Source organism: Passer montanus, unplaced genomic scaffold (assembly GCF_014805655.1).
Source record: "Passer montanus isolate IOZ18808 unplaced genomic scaffold, ASM1480565v1 scaffold21, whole genome shotgun sequence".
NCBI lineage: Eukaryota > Metazoa > Chordata > Aves > Passeriformes > Passeridae > Passer > Passer montanus.
The window spans coordinates 7,586,561-7,608,761 of record NW_024366703.1 but is presented as its reverse complement, the minus strand read 5'-3'; the positions used below and the strand labels follow the sequence as shown (position 1 = coordinate 7,608,761).

The following is a 22,201-nucleotide window of genomic DNA, read 5'->3' as shown; positions in this document are numbered from 1 at the left end:
AGTTTATTCTGCCCACTTGACCTCAACACTGAGGTTGATGTAACAGAAGCTGCAGCTGGGGAATACGAATTATCCTTTTGTTTGTCTTTTTTTTTTTTTTTCCTGGTAATGCTTAAGTCAAAACTTAATGAACCAAAATTATATGCTTTTGTATTCTCTGTAGATCTGGGCATATAACTTCAATGGTTGGTCTGGGATGGTTCACTGACTTCTGTTTTATACTCTTGCCTGTCACAGAAGCTGAATGAAGGCAGCATGATAGATCAGATTTGTCAGTGTAACTCAGAGCAGTGTCATTCTGCTGTCTGACGCTCTGCTGATTCTCTCATGAAACCATATAATCTCTGTTAAGTCTTTACAGTAACTTTACATATCAGTCATGAAGTGTCAAATATATTTTCTTAAAGACTTTTGAATAATAATCTGATATGTTGAATGCTATTATCAGTCCTCTTCAGTGACACATCCACTGAGAGTTCCCTTGCTCCCTTCAGCAAATCTTGGTTTATACAAAATGTCCACTGGCTAGAGATAATCTTTGAGAAACAAAACAGAATTTACACTTTGATTACAAGGGGGCCCGTATCTCCAGTTTGTTTAAGTTACAAACCTCATGTATGTTTGTGGTATCTCCTGCAGCATTGACAGAAACCAAATGTGTGTAATCTTGGAAATGTAATTTTTGCTGTCAAAGTACTTTGGAAGGGGAAATTGTAATGGTGGCTTCCTGGCTTTTATCTGTAGGCTTAAAAATAGAGCTGCTAAACAAAAACATTGTGGGACCTTCTTTTCTAGAGTTGATTTTTAACACTTTTAATTGTCTTGCTTCATGGGAGATCCTTTTTCTCTCTCTTCCCTCCCTATTTCCATGCACTCATTTTTTTATTTATTCTGTATAGGGAGGAGTCACTTAAAGGGCTTTATTCTCAAAAAGCAGTAGTCTTGAGTTGACAGCCACAGGACTGAAGATGTAAGCAGTGAAGGTGCTCATGGACAGAATGAGACAGTGGCAGTTCAGAAGAGCCTTGCTGTTTCTTCTGAGTGATCAGCCTCCAGTGCTGTTGGTTTTGATGGGTGACCACTGTCTCAGTTCCTCACACACAAGTTTGGAAAGTTGTGTAGGAAGCTAGGAACGAGCACCCTGTGCATGGTTATCTGCAGAAGAAGGGAAGCCACATCCCTGAGGAGTGAGAGCACTCTGCCCAGCAAGAGGAGCCGAATAGCTGGCTTTAGCTGAAGCAGAGCCTGGTGTTTGTGTGGAGGAAAAATAGAATAAACACAGCAATTTCTGTGGGAGTTACAGTGGGAAGGGTGACCTCTGGCAGCCTGGGTTATAAAGCAGCTTTGGTGTGGGAGAAAGAAAAAAGGGCCTTCTTCCAAGACTCAGCAAATATATGCTTAGCTCAGTATTACTGTCCTAGAAACATCCCTGGAAGTGTCTGAAACAAAGTGTATCTGGACAGAGCAACTCTGAACTTTCCCTCAGCCCTTACAGGGACAAGATCTAGCTGCCCAGGGTCTTCTGCAGTTCAGTTTAGTGCTTTGCATGCAGTGGAAACCAGACATGGAGCTCCTTAGCTCCTTCTGCAACAGACTTGAAAACAGAGGAAAAATCAGTTCAGTTCTACCCCCCCAGAGCAGAAACCTAGCTAGGAAATGTCTCCTGTCCTGTGACTTGGAAGCTGGGATTTCATTTGCCAGGTTTCGTTTTTCAGGCCCCATCTTGTAGTGGAGTATTTCTGTGGGGAAGGTGCCATGAGCTGATGGTGCTAATTACAAACTAGCTGGAATTTCTTACCAGTGATAAGCAGCCCTCCTAGGGGAGAGCAGCAGTCTTTTTCTCTTGGTAGCAAAGGTTTTGACAGATTTTGCCCCATCAGAATTAGAAGCATCCAAATGTGACCAGTGAAGGGAACTTGACTTCAGAGATGTAGCTTTGCTGAATTCACTGCCACCATATGCTCTGTCAACATTATTTTCCTTTTCCTGAGGTATTATTTCTTACTTTGTCTCAGCAAGGGCTTTGGTTTATTTTTCATTAAGGTTTCCATGCTTCACCCAGCAACAAAATGCAGTTGAGCTGCAAAAGCAAACAGCTGCTTGGATCTGTTTTACTCTCTTAAAGAGATCTTGCTTCAAGCTGCTGCAGCCTTTTCGTAGCTCCTTTGTTCTGCAGTGATCAGGAGCTTTGGATTCACTTTACTTCCTGCCCATTCCTCTGCACTGACAGCCCTCCATTTATTCTTCCCTGCCTTGTTGTGACTGCTGGTAGGAAGTGCTAGGAAGGCTGGCTGGGGTGCACTTAATTGTTTGCCTTCCCTGCCTTTAATCTAGCTACAGAAACTCATGCTGTCACGTGCACCATAGTTTGGGTTGAGGAGAGGGTTTTGTGACATTTTCCATGTCTGCTGCTGCAGAGGAAGGATGGTAGTTCGAGTTTTCAATGGCAGGTGTAATTTTTTAAGCTCCAGAGAGAAAGGTTGACCTTGTGTGTAATGGGAATGATGCAGTAAATGACTCCTGGGTAGGTGGAAGAAGATGTTGACAAGTGTCTGTTCTGCTCTGCTTATTGGCTTGCTCTCAGCAAGTCTGCTTAAAACCACTGCCCAGCTGGGAAGGGGATAGATGCTGGAGATGAATAGGGATGCTAAGTTTTTGGCTCCAACACTGCACTTGAAATCCAGTCTGTGCTTTTGAAGTGTGTGTCTTAGTTTTGGCCCTCCTTCACCAGTGTCACACATGCATTTCTCTGGAGTCAGATTTAGCAAAAGTATGTTTGTAAAACACTTCACAACATATGAATGCAAATGCTGTATTGCCTCCTGTCATAGGCAGATCTCTTTTGTTCTTCTGTCACGTTTTTTTTCAATGTTTCAAGCTTGTTGCTGTAGACCTATGCTGCTTGGGAGGTGCAAGGAGAGCAGCGTGCTGGGCCAGCCCCTCTGGGCTGGGGAGATGTGTCCCTCTGGGGATGCAGTGCTCGGGTTTCAGTAACACAATGCTTCGTGCAGCCATGTGTGTGTGCAAAGAGCCAACTGGCTGCAGCTCCCGCCGTGATGCTCGGCTGATTTGGCAGCAAGATTGATTCTGTCAAGTTACAGTATGGGAGTTAAGTCCAGCTTCAAATCCTCTCCCTTACCCGCTCGAGGAACTGGGAGGGAGGAGGGAAGAAGAGGGGGGAGCTCTCTGGGGACTTTGTGTCATTATTGGCATGGAAACATTTTGTGATTATCAGCAGCAGGGTAGTGGCAAGGGGCTGATTATCTGTCATGTCGTCAGCATAAATAACCAGTGGGCCCCTGAGCCGGGCTCCGCCTCTGTAATGGCTTCACGTAATCGCTGCATAACAGTTTAAAAGCAAGCAGTGCAGAAAACCAGCTGGGCTGATCCTGACCCTAACTGATGTTGCCTTTTCTCCCCTCACCAGAAGAGAAGTATGTCACTATCCAGCCATACGCCAGCCAGGGGAAGGATGAGATTGGGTTCGAAAAAGGGGTCACCGTGGAGGTCATCCAAAAGAACCTGGAAGGATGGTGGTACATCAGGTAAAGAGGCTGTGCAACCCACAGAAAATGTGACAATGAGCTTTTCTGATCGTTCACTGCATGTTAGCATTTAAATCATTCTGTAGCTGGACAGGGAAGCCCAAATTGTTCATAATGCCTCTTGAAGAAATGTAAAGAAAAGTCTGAGGCAATAGAAAGGTGACCAAAGTAACACTACAGTGTCTGCAAAGGCTGTGGACCATTCCAGTGAGGAAATGCATTAACTTGAAGTTTTAGAGGGTTTTTTTCTTGCTTCACGTTAAAAGCCAATATCTGAGTTAAGATCTGTGAAATCTAACAAGGCTTTCTGTTGTATATAATTTTAATGTATTTCTAGTATAAGAGTTATTCTGCAACCTATTTAAATCTATTTATAGCAATGCTGAAAGGCTGATTGTGATCTCTTGAGCTGTTTGGGGCAAGTAGTGCTGCTTTTAGGGACACAAGATCAGTTTGCTGGCTATAGCCCTTGTACCAGCTTACCCATGGTTTCAGCTAATTTGCTTTGATATTTTTCTGTGTACATTGGACATTCCTAATGTAGAGGGACTGCATTCCAAGGGCAGGTGAAGTTGTTATTGTATATCAGATTTTGTTATTTAGTTGGAACAGCAGTCCTAGCAGAGAGTTTTCACTTAAGAATTTCCTTTGTAAATGCTTATGGGGAGACTGTAGATTAGATATTGTCTCAGTGATGTAGGGTGTCAGGATGAGCACTTGATGAGAGTTTTCTTCATCTAGGTTCACACAGCATTTAAGTTTTAGTGCTCTTCTGTGGTTCTGCCCCTTGTATCTGTGTGTGAACCTCTCAGTGCTGTGACATCCAATTCCTCTTCAAACAAGATGTGATACAACAAGTAGCTTAAAATGGAGGTTTATCTCTCTGCAGTGCAGAACATCTTATATAGTCATCTTTTCCATTCAACATGTAATTATAGTGATTTTGTCCTCTCTCCCTCCCCAAGTTATAGCTTGCTTTTGTTTGAATGCTGCTTGATTTATTGGCTATGGATGAGGACTGTGAAAATGCTGACTGAAGCAGTGTTGTTGTTTTTCTTGATTTCCATTACTTAGAAGGAAAAAACCCTCACTTTTCTGTCTAATGATCCTATGGAGCAAATAAGCTAATAAAGATAGCAGTGGAGCCAGGAAGGCACTCTAGATAGGAGGAGCTAAAAAATGCCTGGGTTTGGTCAGGTCACATTTTTTTCTCTGTTAATTGCCTACAGAAGTGGAGTCCAAAGTTTCAGATCAGGGAATCAACAACGTAGGTTTTTCTGAGGGGAGAACCATTGCAAGACACCTCTAGTTTATTTTTTTATTTTATTTCTGCAGTGTAGCCTAGTTACTACTGTAGGTTTCCCTTTGCCATATTAGCACTCCTACAGTTAGTTGAATTTTTTTCCCCTTTTTCTCACACACCTCTTTGAGTCAACCCAAAAGACGTTTTTCTGTATGCCAGGAGGGCCTTCTGGAGCCTGATGGCACTTGCTGCAGTGGTTTCCATGGCATCTCCATTCATGGCAATCTGCTGGAAGGACAGTGGATACCCCAGCCACCCTGTGATGGTTGGGGATTGCAGCATGTGCTTGGCATTTTTGGAAGAAGCGTTTTGATTTACGAAACCCCTCTTCTTGTTGGAAGATGTTATGTGCTCCCTGCATGTGTGACAAGTATATGGGGTGCCCGCTGTGCTCCTCTCCACTGCACTGTGCTACTTTCCTCCTGGAGGATTAATCTCTTAGAAACAGGGGGTTTTTCCCATGGGCAACACTTCCAGAAATGTGGATGATGTGATCCATTCCTGCAAGCTGGTCCTTTGCAGCCTGGGTAGCTGATCTCCAGCTTGTTGTGCTGTTTGTTACGTGTAGACCGCCCTGGATGCTGTTCTGAACCCTTCAGAAAAGGATTTCCCTTCCTGCAGAAATTTGCTTCTCTGAGTATGGAGTGCCTTTGAAGGAGCAACTCCTCCTCCTCTTGTGAGTGTGAGGGGAGAGGGAGCAGGAGGAGAATGCAGTTGAACCCTGGGCTGGATTACAGACTGAGCACACACTTCAATGTGTAGAGAGAAAAACAAATCCAGTAGTTTGTAAATGAAATCCACCTTAAAGACATTAGCTTGTTCCACCTTAAATATGTAATTTCTCCAAATTCTTGGCCATGTGCTGATCCTCATTTCCTGTCCTTCTTTCTTTTCTTTTTTTTAAATTTTCTTTTTTTTAACTTTTTTTCTTTTATTTCCCTAGTTTGCTTCCCTCTGGAGTAATTCCAGTGCTCTGGAGCTGGAAAGCAGATGTGACTCTCAGACTTACAGAGGCACTTTTGACTTTTTTTAACATTCCTATGGTTTTAATCCATTTTTTCCTTCATGTAATATAAACAGGGAGGGTTTTGGAAGCATGAAGGAACCAAATCACTGCACCTAATTCTGAGACCCTCCCAATTCAGTGCTGTACAAGCTAGAGGCGATATTGGTGTCTGTCTTTATGCTGCCCCACATGCATTATGACTTAAGAAAGAAATCAGGACTAGGGAGAAATGACAGAAAGGCTCTGTCCTGGGATCCTGCTTGCAGCTGTATTGAGTTCAGTAGGTCTGTGCTTCCCAGTGTGCCCATAGCTGGCATCAGCATCCCTCATTTAGATCTTCCTTTGTCTCCAGGTGGCAGCAATAGACACAATCTTGTGGTGCCCAAGTGGACTGACTGCAGGGCGAGTTGGTACCAATATGCCAAGTAAAGCTTTTTTATTTGCCTCCATGGCCTTCATTTTGTGGCTGCTCTGAGCCTCAGCCCATGAGAATGAAGCACAGCTGGGAGGTGCTGGCAGCACTGAAATGAGGAGGAGTCTAGGATGGAGTTTCAAATGTCTGCAGTAGGTTCTGAATATAAAGGAAGGAAGGATACTTGTGAGTCAACTCTTAAGATGTAAAATGAAAATTATTGCTGGGTCAGGACTTTGCCAAATTGATTAAGAGTTGTTTTAGTTCTTTCACCTATAAAATGGGGTAGATTAAGGAATATTCCAAGGTTATTCTTCAAAGGGCTTAAAGATTAACAAATTCAAGGACCAAAATAAAAAATGTAAGCATATTTTATTTACATAAGTAGTTTTTATTTGTGGTATTGCAGAAATAAACCGGTAGTTTCTGGTAACTACTGCTGAGCATTAACTTCAGGTTAAATTTTTGGACAGAAAATCCTTGTAGTCATTGCTAGAATTGTATTTGCTTTTATACAGGAAGAGTAATAAAGAAGTCTAGAGAATCAAATCTACACTGCATTTTCTTGTTCTCCTTGTAAAGTCCCAGAGCCACTCTCAAGTGTGTGGATGTTGTGAGGAAGACCAGGATAAGATTTGATGCAGAAATCTCATTGGAAACCTCAGAATCCAAGTGTTGTCATGACAGAGATGCTCACCTGCCAGGAAATGATTTGCTCATATCCCATGTGCCCCAGCTCTTTCCTCTGCTGTCTAATGAGGCTCCCTTTTCGATAAAGAACCTTAGAGTCCCACTATTTTAACCCTTGTATTTCCTGCAGATTTCCTGAGCACCAGGGTTTTAATGATGCCTGCTTTCTCACTTACAGTTCAAGTGCCTGCTCTGGGTATCTTGAGAGATTGGAGTGGAGGTTTTCAGTGCCTCTCACTGTAGCAAGTTAGGGTTTCTTTAGGGAAAGCAGAGTTCATCCACATGGTCCTCCCTGGAGTCTGATTGCAATCTGAAATCCCTGCTGAGGTGTTAGGAATGGCAGGAATCAGAAAAAAAAATCTTCCCTAAAGCCCAGTTGTAGAAGAATTACCTCAGTTTGAAGTGTAGCATGATCAGCTCAGGATGGTGTTTCAGAAACACGTACTGGATTCAGGTGTCTGTTCGTATTTCCCAGTTTATTTCTTCAAATTGCCTCTAGCTTGTTCAGGAAAATGAGTCTCCATCAAAGCCATTTTTCCTCAGACAAATTGTTTCTTGATCTTGCAGTGCTAGAAGAAGCTGCAGTAGTCTAAGGGTCCCACATGCTCCATGGCAGAAAGCTGCTCATGCAGAGCTGGGAATTATGGAAGGAGGGCCAGTGTTTTTTATAGTTTCAGGGAGGCAGGCTTGCACAAGGATCTTAAACTACAGGTGCAGGTTCTCTGTTCAAGGTGCTGGACACCCTTATTTTAGCTCATTTTCAATTTGAGTCACCACTAGGAAGTTTAAAAACTATAAAAATATTTTACTTACTAGTTTGCTTTTTTGCTGTGTGGGAAAATACTAAGTTTGCCTAGTGCTGTCTAGGGGAGGCATAAAACAAACTGGAAGTTCTTTACCTTGTGTGTAACTATTTCTTTTCCAGAAAGGCTCCTTCCTTAGGATGATTAGTGGCTTTCATCTACACAGTTCACTGCTGGCTCAACTGACTTTGATATGTCTAATCAATAGATAATAAATTAGTAGAAACTACAAAATCTTGTCTGAGAACTGCAAAATTTGTTTGATGTTTTCATGCATCACTTTTGCTTTAGCTGTTCTACCTGAAATGCATGAGAAAGCTGTGCTTGGTGTGATGGTGTTTCCTTTTGCCTCTCCAGGTATCTGGGCAAAGAAGGCTGGGCCCCAGCTTCATATCTGAAGAAGGCTAAAGATGATCTTCCATCTAGGAAAAAGAACTTAACTGGGCCAGTGGAAATCATAGGAAACATCATGGAGATCAGTAACCTGCTGAACAAGAAATCATCTACTGACAAGGAAGCTCAAGTAGAAAACGAGTCTGCAGAAACTCACATCACCAAGAAGGAAATCAGTTTGCCCATCCTGTGCAATGACTCTAATGGCAATGCCATGATGACTCCAGACAAACAGGCTTCCAAACTGGCCCAGGGATCCCCAGCCATAGCAAGGATAGCACCACAAAGAGCTCAAATAAGTAAGGCAGTAAAGTGGTCTAGGTTTTCACAGGCTTGCAATGAATTCTTGTTCTCTACCTTTTGAACACTCTAAAATGTGCCTTTCTACCCTAAAAATGTAGATGATGTGATAGCACGTTCAAGTTGAGGAGACCACCTGTGTCATCTCTTGCATTTGTTCTGCTGTTTTCCTGGGGGCAAGTTGCTATAATGTTTTTACTGCTTTATCTGCAAAATGCAGATGCTGATGCTATTCTGTGCAAGGAATGGCAAAATACTAGGAGAGAGGACAGTGTGAGTGTTTAGTGAATTACTTCTACTGCTGGGGGAAAAATAGGTATTAGTCAGTCCTTTGTTGGCCAGTCTCCAATGGAGCTGGTCAGTTCCAGCACAAAATACAATCCACTGCTTTCTGGCAGCGATTTCCTCTTAAAATTGCTGGCTTAGCAGAGATGAATAGCTAAGCTACCTTGGTATTTCTAATATACCCTCATAGTTTCCTATCTTGTTTCATAGAAATGCCTTAAATATTGCAAATACTGACTTCTATTCTCAAACTGTGTAACAGCAGAGAGCTGTGAAAAACGTGTTTAGCAGTACTTGCGAAGTTAAATAAATTCTCCCTGTTCCCTTTCCTGCTCAGGTTCTCCAAATCTAAGAACAAGACCACCCCCACGAAGAGAGTCCAGTCTGGTGTGTATTGGTTTATGGTTTATCTTAGCAGTGGGTAGGTGTCTGGGTGCTTTGTGGGACTTTGTGCAGCTGTACAAGGTGGGAGGGATCCTTTATTTGCATGCCTGTTCATTTCATTGTTTAAGTGTTGAGCAGACCTCAGGGCATCCTAGTGATAAATCATGTTTTCTGTTATTCAAAATGTTGCCCCAACTAATCAGGTCTGAAGGGAGAATAGCATAGAGCTGCTGTGTTCTGTGCGTGAGCATTAAAACTTGTTTGGCTGACTCAGAAGGTTTAAATGTCTTCTGGGTGTCTTTAGCCCAGACTGCAATTTCTGACCTTCTCTTGTCTTAAGCAACTGGGAATGTCCCCTCCTTCCACTGCTGCCCCCTGTGAGGTGGCTAAGCTTCACTCTTGTGCGTGCTTAAAGTGGCTCAGAATCCTGTGGAAGGATGTGTGCTGCAGGAACAAGACCCCCTGTGATTTCTTATCCCCAAAGCTAGAGTCCTGGAAGTTTGTACCAATTTGAGGTTAGAACTGTCATCTTCAATAGGAACTATAAATACTAGTAGTGTATTTATACAAAAAGTCATGCTAATAGCTTGTTTATCTGGGCAATACATAGTGTTTAATCTTTGCTGTACCCTTTATGAGCCGTATGCGACTTCTAATTTTTCTGTCACCAGAGATGCTTCTTAACAAACTACATGAACAGCATATTAGCATTTTTTTTCCTATTTTTCTTTGCATGATTTTCAATTAGACTTTGTTTTGGCAAGACTATGGCACTTAATCCCATGCTAAAAATAACAGTGATATTATATGTGAAACCCTGAGCATATCTGCTGTTTTCAATTATCTTCTTTTAATCCAAACCATCCTATTATCTGAAGGCATTTTATTATGCTGTGCTTCTGCTGTATTTCAGCATTTATAGTGCAGAAACATCCAATTATAACATTGTTAGACACGGTTCCTAAGGTGCAGAGATGCACTCTCTGTGAAATGCCACATGCTGTGCGTGATGAAACATGAGCTGTTAGTTACAGAAAGGGTATCATAGAAATAGAGGAGCAGGAGAATAAAGCACAGTATGTGATTTGCCCTTCTCCCATTGATGGCTCAGTACCATTTTGTGTCTTTGTCTGTCGTGTGTTTGTCTGTGGATGCTCTGACCTGTGGTTCTTTCACAGAGCCCGAAGTAGAGAAGTGTAGAAGCTGTGCAGCTTCACCTTGCTGCCCTCAGATGAGCACTGTGCTCATCTGAAAAGCTTTTAATATTGAAATACCTGAAAGGACCCTTTTCCCATTTATCACCTTAAAAAATAATTGTAGCAAATTCTAAAATGTGGCAGCTTAATGTAAAGGCACTTAGCTTTTAGAGGAGTCTGCTATGCTGCCAGAATAGCTGTAAATAGCAGTGTCCCACTTCTCATAGAGCCTTTACAAACGTTGTTTTGGGACTGATTAGAGGTTCTGGGTCTATTATGGGGAAGAACTGGAATTGTTTTGATCAAGCAGTAAAGTCCTTCCCTTCTAGCATTTTAGCTGGGCTAAGCTAGGGTGTCTATGATATTTTCCTTGTTTGTTGCTGCAAGAGATGCCCATTAGCTCACATCACTCACTAATTCAGGTTGTTTAAAAAGTCCAGCAGCAGATACAGAGCAATAATTCGTTGGGATTACATTTTAAGATAGTGTATTTAATGACAGACAGAATCTGTTAGGCGTCTGTTGCAATGCAATTTTCTGCATGTCATCAAGAGCTGAGTCTTTCTGGACAAAATCTGAGCATAAATGGGCTGCTCTTAGTGTGACTGCAGTGGCAGCTCACACTTCATCACCCACAAGTACAACATTTTACTATTCAGGTAAAGATTATTACATTTTTAATAGTAGGTGACAGTAGCATGAACAGTGCATATGTTGAAAGGCTTTTCTCTTTTAGCCCATATCCATACACCAGCTCAGGGGAACTGGGCAGTTAGCATTAGGAAGCAGCACAGGAAGAAGGAAGTGTCTTAGTGAATAAAAGCAATTTTTTTTTTCATACTGCTATTTAGCTGACTGTATCTTTGGTTTAAATGAACAAAGCATCCTATTTGCCATAGGGTTTTCAGTTACCCAAGCCACCAGAGCCACCATCCGTGGAAGTGGAATATTACACCATTGCTGAATTCCAGTCATGCATCTCTGATGGCATAAGCTTTCGTGGAGGACAAAAAGCAGAGGTGAGCCTTAACAATGTATCTGGAAAAATTGTAATATTTATCTGTTGCATGGGAGTGGATTGGAAGGGGAGGAGTGGGAAGCAGTGAGTTGAGATTTTTTGTCTAAGTAACATGCTCCTTGTTGCCTCTTAGGTTATTGAAAAGAATTCTGGTGGCTGGTGGTATGTGCAGATTGGAGAGAAGGAAGGATGGGCTCCAGCATCTTACATTGACAAAAGAAAGAAACCAAATTTGAACAGAAGAACCAGTACTTTAACCCGCCCAAAGGTTCCTCCCCCAGCGCCTCCCAGTAAACCAAAAGACTCTGAAGACGGAACAACTCCTGGAGCAGTGTCTTCAGGAGATACCCAGGACTCTCCCCACAAGCTGAAATACGAAGAACCTGAGTATGATGTACCTGCCTTTGGCTTTGACTCGGAGTGTGAAGTGAGTGAAAGTCACCATGAAGAGGGCACTCCTGAAAAACGACTGTTTCAGCCTCTCAAGCCCTCACCTGTGTCATCACTTCAGAAAGCTAAGTTCAAAGTAGGAGAGTCTTCAGAAGAAGTTGCTCATGAAGAAGAAACCATCTATGAGAATGAGGGGTTCAGGCGTTACGTGGAAGATGCTTTGTCCAACAAAGAATCTAGTGGGGATTCGGATTCTCAGAAAAGCTCCTCTCTGTCCCTGATCCGAAGGAATTCTCCATGTTCCAGCTCTCCGAAATCATCACTCTTGAAGCTCAAGACAGACAAAAACATTCAGCCTGATCTTGGAAAATGTCACTATTCCAGGAGTGAGGAGACAAAACCAAGATCAGCTTCAGATGTCGGCTTACGTAGCGTGCCAAGAACAGGCATGAAGAAAGATCCCGGGCAGAGTCCTTCCATCAGAGCAAAGCCAATTGTTAGGCCCAAGCCCTTCCTGAGCAAGGCAGACTCTCAGAGCCAAGAAAAGATGGATATTAGCACTTTAAGGCGTCAGTTGAGGCCAACTGGGCAGCTCAGAGGTGGACTCAAAGGTTCAAGAAGTGAAGAGTCTGCGAGCCCCCCCCGCACAGCTGAGAACCAGGATGACCCTGTTCGGAGAAGCTCGGCTGATGTCATCACAGCTCCTTCCCGTGGCGTCTTCTGCTCCAGCCAGACTGCCAAAACTGAGCAAGAAAATGACTCCAGATGTTTCTATGTGACCACTGACTCCTACCAAAAGGTACAGGATTCTGAAATTTGCTTCCCTGCAGGAGTAGAAGTGGAAGTGCTGGAAAAGCAAGCCAGTGGATGGTGGTACCTGAAGTATGGAGACATGGAAGGCTGGGCTCCTTCCCATTATTTGGCTCTCCCTGATAACCAACGAGAAACTACATCAGCAGAGACTGATTCTTCTTTTGCCAGGAACAAGAAAAATGAAAACAAGTCAAACAGTTTAGAGAAGATAGAGAAGAGGGTCCAGGCTTTGAACACCATCAACCAGAGCAAACGTGCAACACCACCCATCCCAAGCAAACCTCCTGGTGGCTTTTCCAAAGCATCGGGGCCAGTTAAAATGAGGAATGGTGTGAGGCAACTTGCTGTCCGTCCGCAGTCAGTGTTTGTATCTCCACCACCAAAGGACAACAACCTGTCATGCTCCTTGCGCAGAAATGAGTCTCTAACAGCTACAGATCAACTTAGGACCGTCCGTCGGAATTCCTCCTTCAGCAACGCGTGGTCGCAGCCCGGTGACACAAAGGGACAGCAGCCGGAGCGGCTGGGCACAGAGAGCTCTGAGACCACCTCCAACCTCCCCACGCAGAGGAATGGGATCCCTGTGTCCACAGTCAGGCCAAAGCCCATTGAGAAATCCCAGTTCATCCACAACAATCTCAAGGACATCTATGTTTCCATTGCGGACTATGAAGGGGATGAGGAGACTGCGGGGTTTCAGGAAGGTGTCTGCATGGAGGTCCTTGAAAGGAACCCAAATGGCTGGTGGTACTGCCAGATAATGAATGGTGTGAAGCCATTCAAAGGCTGGGTGCCCTCAAATTATTTGGAGAAAAAGAACTAATGTTGCAATATCTTTAACCTCCCTAATTTATACTGTTCCTGCTGTGTACATGTGGAAAAAAACAATTGCTACACAAAAAGACGTTTTCCTGTGCTCCAGTTTGTACAAAGGAGTCTGTATGAGGACAAATCTGCCATGTTCTGGAGAGGTTTGTGGGGTTTACATGTTGTAAGCAACTACAAGGAAGATGCAGCATAGTCAAATGCCTTTTTGTGAAGTTGTTAATAATCTTGTATGTGTAACAGGGTATGACATCCCATCCTTCCCATTGATAGGAAACCAAATGTGTGCCTTTTGTGAGAGAAATACACATGCATCTACCTGGGGAGTTCTGTGCCAAACTGTTTTACAATCTTGGCTCCCTTTCTCCTCATTTTTGTCAATACGTGGAATACCCAAGAATTTTGGATGCTTTTCCACAGCTTAAAGTGAGAAGCAAATGAAAGTTTCTGAAACACAGAGGGACTCTAATCCTTTAGAGATGTTGTTCACGTTTTTGGTTGTTGTGGGTTTTTTTGTTTTGTTTTGTTTTGTTTTGTTTTTTTTGGTTGTTGTTTTTGGGGGTTTTTTTGTTTTTTTGTTGTTGTTGGTTTTTTTACTCTACTCAACAGATGGTAGGTCCAGAGTTGGAGCCTTTTCATCATGGAGAGTTTTGGTCTCTGACTTCAGTGTTGTTACGGCTAACTCACCGGAAAAGGCCGTCAGGTGGTGTGGGTTGGGGGCTTTTTGTTTCCTTTCATTCTGTCTTGTTCTTTGAGTTGGGATTTCAGGTGTTCAAGGGCAGTGATGCCTACTGGTGCTTGTATAAACAAAACTACAAACCCCTTGCTTAAACACGTCTGTTGCTGTGTAGGCTTCATGTTTGGTTCTGTGCCTGACTCCTGCCAGGTGACACTGGTTGATTCTCTTCCCAGAGTTAGGTTTCTCAAAAGTTATCAAAGTCAACAAAGTCCCTTAAGACGCTAAAGACAAAGCTGTCAGATGTGTTTATTCTTATTTTGCCCTCTGGTCCAAAATCCAAGGGTGCTGATTGCTGGCAGGGCCCACCAAGATATTAGTGAGAAAAATTTGTAACCTTCTGCAACATCAGTGTTTACAATGAGTTGAAAAAAAAAAGCCATCAAACTCAGTCTGCACATAATTTGTATATTTTGGGGGAATTACTTTTGTGTTTTGTTTTTGTCATTTCTGTGCTTCTGGGTTTACTGTATTTTCTTAGTGTGCATGTCTGGTTTTACCAGAAAAGACTTAAAACTGAACTAGGAGCCAAATATGTGTTTCTGTTCCCACTTGAATCCAAAGAGTACATTTGTACTGGAAATTGGACCTGGGCTTATCAGTCTCAGAGATTTCATATCAAAGCAATTTGGTCTACAATGCATCTAACCAGGAAGCTGCCTCTTCTAGTTCCAGTTCTGTTTGCCTTTACTAACTCGTACTTTGAAATGTGGCACACAGTGTAGGTGGGGTGTGAAGTGGAAAAGGTACCCATTTGAAGAGGCTAGGAACATGGAATTATTTGTGAGGTAGCCTTGTACAGTAAACATAATTTACTAAATCCCTACTGAGCTTAAGGAAGTCATGCTTGGGGGTTTTCTTAAATGGCCTTGTTAATCACTCGAGCTCAATATCTAATTCCTTTAAATAATAGGCAGCATTGTAAAACTGTTCTAAGGGAAGATGGGGGGAGGGGGAGAAAACCATTTCACTACTGGTTTACACAAAGCATTACATGTCCTTTTTTCCACCAGAGTTTCATACTGATTTGGCTTGGATGTTAAAGGTTATAAAGGCTTCAAAATAGCTGGGATCAAGGGGCTGAGTAAAACAGCACAACAAGACCATATGTTACTGGGGATGTTTCACTGCCAAAAAAAAATAGGAAATTTATATGTCATTCTTGTCTTTTTCATTTTTTTCCTTTGTTCTTTTTTTTTCTTTTTGTGTGTATGTGTGTGTGTGTGGTTTGGGGGTTTTATTAATTTCCATGATAACACTGAGAGAGTTGCCTACAGCTAATGTGGCTGATGTCCTTTTGGTAGCTGAAACAGCATCCAGGTGCCACAGCTACAGGCTACAAACAGTGCTGTGGTTCGAGCAGCTCTCTGCGTGCAGGTGGGGAGGGGAGGCTGTTTGTTTGGGATCCCTTTAAATTGTGGTGGCAGGAGAAGGAGGTGTAACTGCACAACAGCTCATGTCCCAGTGCGGGGTCCTTTTGTACCTTAATGTCTCACCATGCGATGTGTAAGGGTATGTCCAGTTAGCTTCATCCCACTGGATGTGTGTCTGAGACATTGTGGCCCTGTCTCTCATACTTCTCCCCATTTTTAGTTGTACTAATAAGGTAGCAGCCATAAAAGACTGCTGGAGCTGTTGTGAGATTATAATAGAAGTATTATATTCTTCTGCTGGACAGTATTAAATAGAGCAATACATAGAGTTATCTGCTAGATTGCAGTACTAATAGTAGTGACTTAGTGATTCGTATTAATGTTATGATTTATTTTAACAATAATGATGCGGAAGTGGTTCATTATTTTGAATTAATGCACTTTAACAATAAAAGAAACCAAAATGGAAGCCAATGCAGAGAACTAAGTGCATTATTTAAAGGTGCAGTATATAATTATCATTTTCTTGAAGCACATATTTATTAAGAATTAACTTATTATTTAAAATATTCTAAAGTTTTGTTTAAAGACATTCCCACTAGGTCATCTCTTTGGGGGGATGTAAAGCACAGCTCCCAGATCTTCTGCATTGAGCCACTGAATTCTCTGAGTATGGTATGGTCTGACACGAGCCCCTATCCAAGGAGGGAAGAGCAGCAAGGAGACAGAAGAGCCCAGACTACTGGAAACACTCACATTTGCATCCAGCAAAGCCCAGCCCTGGGCACCTCTGAGCTGCAGGAGTCCTTGCAGGGTGTGGGGTGGCACAAGTGTTTCTGGCAGACACTTCCAGTGCCTGGCTGCCATGTGCCTTGCACAGGGCTGGCCCTGGTGGATGCAAGTTCTCCGTGGGGCTCAGGTTAGGAGGCTTCAGGATCTGCCTGAGACAGACGTCTGTCTGTCCCACAGCTCCTGTTCCATCTTGCTGGCTTGCCTCTACAGCTCTGGCATGGGCTGCAGAGCCACACTTGTGGCCTCTCTCTGCCCTCACCTGTACCAGCAAAAAGGATGGGGTGCAGATGGCCTACTTGGTGCCAGAAATTATTGTTGGCCATCACTTGGCATGCTGGCTTCCACCCTGGTGGAAAAGCTTCCATTTGGGCTTCCCTTCACTTGGTAGTTGTTTGGGCTGCTTGTGTTTAAAATGGCGCTTTTAAAACAAATACTCCCAATGCAATTTTTCCCACTCCTGTCTTACCATTGTCATAGCATCTCTCGCAGAGGTGTTCTCCCTTTTTTTGATGCTTTCAACTGAGAGATATCAGGAAAATAATTATTTTTTTCCATCAGTGAGCAGCTAGTTGTGGTCAGTTCTACTGATACCCAAAATAGCAAGCCCTTCACTCTTAGCTGTGAAACAGGGAAATGCCTTAATAAGCTACATCCAAAAAGCTGACTGCAGGGCAGGAAAACCTGGCAGAGTACTCAGAGGGCAGTGTAGTGCTAGAAATGTTTTAGCTCTTTTCTAAAAATGTTAATGTCGCCTTTTATTTACTAAATTTGTCAGAACTGACACTGGATCAAGAGCAATATTTAAATGTAATGTACACCTCAGTGAACACTCAATGCAGAAATCAATAGTACTGTTTAAATTTCTCTTTCAGATTGTTAAGAGTCTGCAGGGCTTGAGCAAAGCCATTTGCAGCTGAAGGGGGCCCTCCTCTGGGGGGAGAGGCAGCTGCTCGTGCTGTTTTGCTCTCACCTACTCTCTGTATTTTCCAAAAAGTCTTGAATTTGGACCAGCAGAAATTCCAAACTCCAATGCCAGAGAACAAAATTAAAGAATGTGAAAATTGTGTCTTGCTGTATACTGCAACTTTAATAATAATGAGCACTTCTGAGTTCGTTATTGAGGTTTATATAATGCCTGAAAAGTTTATTTGCTGGTTTCCCTTGTCTCCCCTTTCAAAACACTTTCTCATAACAGCAAGTCATGCATTTTGTTAGGAGTCCTTCCCCATGGGCGGCAATTCCTGTTCATTGTTTTAGCTGTCACCCCATACAATGGGTGAGTGTAGTCCTATGTACCAGTCCTTTGCAAGCCAGACCTTTCAAGATAAAAGAGATGATGGGCACACGTTGGGGTACTTAACTGATGTGTCAACAGGAAGTTTTTTAATTGATGCATTCAATAGTAGCAAATACACAATAAGGAAAGATTGGAATTGTCTGGCACCTAGACTCCTCAAAATGGAAATTCACACCTGCATGGGTATAGCTAAAAAATGCATTTGTCCCTTGTGGATGTGTACCCCAAAGACTCCTTCCATTATGATGTTATAAAGTTTGACGAAGGCATTATATAATTGTTTTCATCACTTTCAGATCTTAATGAATCATATTTTATTGTAATATATATTCATTGCTTTCCTCAGTTAAAAAGAAAGTTACTGCTTTTATCTTATATGAAAAACAAGGGAATTTGATAAAGCATTCATTATTTTCATATTCCTAGTATTAACAGAATAGAACTAGTACTATTTAATTTTAGATCTTCATAGCTAGCTTGTTAATAACTCATATTTTCCTGTGTTGTATCCTACTATTTTTTCTATTTTTTCCCAAATATTCTGCATTCTTGAGAAAAAGCAAATCCAATGAGTGGATAAGTGCAATATTCATAGAATAAACAGGCCCCTCATCCAGGACTTGGAGTGGAACGTGCAGTGTGAAATGTTTGCAATTCTCTATTCATGCACTCTTAGGGAAGGGGAAATTCAGGAGAGGGGGCAACTGGATGAAAACAGGACCCTTGGGTGGGTAGAGACTGACAGCTGGGGTGGCTTGGGTTGGGAATGGCTGCTTTCCATAAACAAGTACCACCTGTTAGTGGAAGTATAAGGACTATGCAGCATGGTATAGAATGTGCATTAACATCCTTATCAATACAGGACTTCTGAGCTATGCTTGAAACACTCTGTGTGTCATCCATGCATGATTCTGATGATTCTGTCTTCTGGTTTGTTTCTGCTGGTTACGTCCTCTGTTGCACTTCAGATTTGGTGGTAGCTTCAGAAGGGAAAACAATTCTGCTGGTGCAGTCCCAAGTTTGGCTACTACATTGTTACTTGTATTTATTGCAAGAGCTATGGGAATGTTTTTACACAGGTCCTTACTTTTCTGTCCTTATTGTTAACCTAAGAAGAAAAAGTCTCTCTTTTATCTAGGTTAATTCTCACCTGCAAATTTCACAGATGTTTTGGATATTGATTTCTTATTTCTTGGCTTGCAAAGGTGGATCTCTCAGGTCCTAAATAAAGTTGGGCAGAAACTTTGCTCTTCAAAAGAGGTATTGTCTTAAATTCTATTTGAATGGAAGGAGAACTTCCATCTGTCAAAAATAATGTGACTTTACAGGTAGCAGCAAAATCTACTACCTTTGAAAAACTGGACTATTTTTGTAAGGTGCAAGAGAAATGTGAAAGCCAGAGCACTTGACTCTCTGAGCTCTGGAAAGTACATCTCCTGTGGCTCTAGTTCATTACTCTGGAGAGATGTACCTCAGTTTTCTGCTTAATTTTTGTCCTGCTGCTCTTAAGTTTGTTAAAAAGCCTTAATATTACCAGAGACCTTTGCATTCAAACAGAAAAACTGAATTCTGCAGCTGGACTGAAACAGTATCAAACACATGATTTTGGAAAACCTCTAATACTTTACCAATTAGGAATCTGGTTTTGAGGAGCCAGCTTAATTCTTCACATGCTCTTGCCAGTCTAAACTGGCAAGAGGCCCACGAGCATCAGTAGAGTTACACTGACAGAAGACCCTTGTGGGTGCTCAGCATGGACCGTTCTCAGCACAAGCACGCTCTGTGCACTCTGCTCCTACACCTCCAAAGGGTGCGCAGGTCTGCTTAGCCTTGGTGCTGCTCTGCCATGATCCACTGTGCTGCAAATCTTGCAGCTCTTCAAAACCAGCTGGAGCTTTGCTGCTATTTGCTGGTGCTCTTCCGTCACCAGCAGCTCCTTCTCTGTCAGCTTCAGATGCTATTTAGCCACGTAGTGAAGTGCTGTGCATCAGTGCAGTGTTTGATAGCTGCCATCAGTACCAGTATGATGGTCTGAGAGCTTATGTTTGTCTAAGTTATTTTATTTGCTTTTTGTTGCTTGCTAGAAGCGGGGACCAGCACTGCGATGATGCATGGGGAATGTGTCCGCACACTTGAACTGTTTGATGGCCTCTGCTGACGCTGCCCAGTGCTTGTGTTGCTCTTTCTCTCCCTCTCTGCTGCTCAGTAGTCGTGTCTGTTGTGTGTAATTTTCAAATAAAGTACTGTACATAAGGCCGGATCCAGAAGCCCCCAGTCAGCTGACTTAGGGTTGGGATGTAGGTTGCTGTTGCTGCTTTTCCTCCTCCATCTAGGACCCAATTTGGAGCAAAGCACAGGTGTCTGTGAAAAGTCACCCGTAACTCTGCTTTCGGGTGTCAGTTTTGCAGGGTGTGCCAAGGGTGGAACGAGGAGATCTTTTCTCTTGGGTGCCCTTGCAGCAATTCCTGGCGCGGAAGCTGCGCCGCACTGCGTGCGGACACGGCTGGCACAGTCAGAACTAATTAGTTTCCCCCGTTTTATATTGTCAGGGCTGGGCTGGTCCCATCAACTATGTTCTTCATTTGTTCTTGCATCAAGGTAGTGTTGATTTTTAGTTGGAGAGTGCAATTTTTTTTCTGTTTTGTGTTTGGTTTTTTTATAAATAAATTTGGTTTAAAGCTTCACACTGGCGTTTTACAGACCTGTTTTGTCAGCATAAGCCACTACTGTCCTGAGTTGAGACTCCTGTTTGTTACTGAATTAAAATTATGGGAATTATGGTGATCATTTGGAATGAAATTAGAAAAGAAATTAGAAGTAACTATATTGGCAGGGGGAGAGATAGATAAAATATGAGGAAAAAGATGTTTCTAATAAGGCCATGAACTTTTTGGTCTGACACTGCAGGTGCTTTCTCTGTATAGATGGGTTAAATACATCACTGCTCTGTGACAGGATTTTTTGTTATTGACAAAAGTTGATTTTTTTCAGTCCCTAATATACTAGATAATCTGTATCCTGAAGCCACCTATCCACCAAGAGAAGACAAACGCAGGTTATCTGCTTGTTGTACTTGAGGCAGTTTGTGTATCTGGGAGTTTGCATGCACCGAGGTTCAGCTGGTGGTCTGGGCAAGCATGGCTGTTCTGGACCTGTCCATGTTGGCAGGAACAACCCAGTGCTAGCAGTGCTTCTGGAAAAATGTTGGCTTTAGTGACCTTTCCCTGATCCTCGGGGTTATTTGCTTACAATGGTACCTGTCCTGGTCCCTGTTTGGTGGAGGAGAAAAATGGGTGGAAGGGAGAATCACTTGGCACTGTAAGAAATTTTTTAAAATATAACATTTAATATTTAGGTAAATATTTCATGTTTCTCCAGATATTCCCCATCAAAGCTGTTATTGACTCTGTATTTGATGACTGAAAAGTAAGCAATGTGGCAGCATTCTTTGTGCAAACAGTTCTTTTGTGGTTGGAAAGCTTGTTCTTGAACTGCTTCTGGGTCACCAGGGAAGTAGTAATAACTAAACAAAATCCCATCATCACCCCAGGGTGATGATGGGATTTTGTTTCTTTATTACTTGGGTGATGACTAGAGGGACATTGAATTCTGTCCTGACTCTGAGTCCCCCAGAACACATTAATTTGGTTTGTTTCTGTCCCCTTGAAGCAGGACAGAAAAGAATAGTGCAGTCACTGGAGCTTAGTCTGTAGAAATTAATAAACTGGAACAAATAAAAAAGAAAAGAAAAATAAACCTTTTTTAAAATGAAGTATTTCAGTGAATAGGTGACTTAACTACTTCCTGTCCTGGACTTTCAGGGAAGGAGGAAGTTAATTCTGTTTCCAGTTACTAGGAGGAATTTTTCTGTGTCATGCTGAACAGGCTTGCTGTAAAGTCCTGCTCATTACTCGTGATGAGTTCAAACCTGGAATATTGCAAAAGCTAAGTGTGTGTAGCATTACAATGACTTTTTTGTACTGAGGGTCTGAAGTGAGTGTTGGGGTCAGTAGTGTACAAAGTGCATTTCTGCTGTCTGGCTGACTTGCACATGATGTCAGTGCTGTTCCTTCAGTGCAGATTTAATTGTAGACAGCAGTGCTTATTGCTCTGCTAGCAGTGTTTAGGGAGAATAATGTAAGTGAGCCTCCTCACTTAAGGCTCAGTATCAAATATCATATCAGGAGAAGTCCTGCCAGCAGCTTGATTGATTGCTGCTTAGGCTAAAGGTCAGATGTGGGTAACTCCAGGTGCGTGCTGAAAGCAGCTCAGGTGCCTGTGTACATCTGTAGCTGTTTCCAGAGCTGTTAATTAGCCCAGATTGTCTCTGCAAACTGTGGGTAGTGAGTTACTGGGAGTCTAAACCTATTGGTGAAGGAAGGCTGAAATTTGTTTGAGCTATTGTGCTCCTCTGCATTAGCAGAGCAGTGGCACATGTCTGTATGGAAGCTCCTAGAGGTTTGCTGTCCCAAAGTTTTAGTTGACCAAAAAGAAAAAAAAAATAAAAAAGGATCTAGGCCTGGTCTAAGTGAAGTTTTGCAATGGGTTTCTTGGGTGGTTGATGTTCTTCATGTGACCTTGAAAACTAGATGCTGTTGTCATTTCTGTGTTGGTGTAGGGCTCCATTTTTTAGTGGTTAG

The 22,201-nt window shown here is 42.5% G+C and overlaps 1 protein-coding gene across 7 annotated transcripts in view; it reads left to right on the top strand.

The window, feature by feature from the left end:
* SH3PXD2A (SH3 and PX domains 2A) overlaps positions 1-22,070 on the top strand; it is a 244,194-nt gene extending 222,124 nt beyond the window's left edge. For 6 of the 7 annotated variants that reach the window (XM_039708749.1, XM_039708750.1, XM_039708746.1 and 3 more), the window contains 5 exons: positions 3,428-3,545; positions 8,117-8,451; positions 9,075-9,124; positions 11,217-11,336; positions 11,469-22,070. In XM_039708749.1, the coding sequence (XP_039564683.1) occupies positions 3,428-3,545; positions 8,117-8,451; positions 9,075-9,124; positions 11,217-11,336; positions 11,469-13,361 (2,516 nt within the window). In that variant the 3' untranslated portion in view covers positions 13,362-22,070. The remainder of the gene's footprint in view (positions 1-3,427; positions 3,546-8,116; positions 8,452-9,074; positions 9,125-11,216; positions 11,337-11,468) is intronic. The other variant, XM_039708747.1, reaches the window with a different exon arrangement.
* Positions 22,071-22,201: the final 131 nt, after the last annotated feature.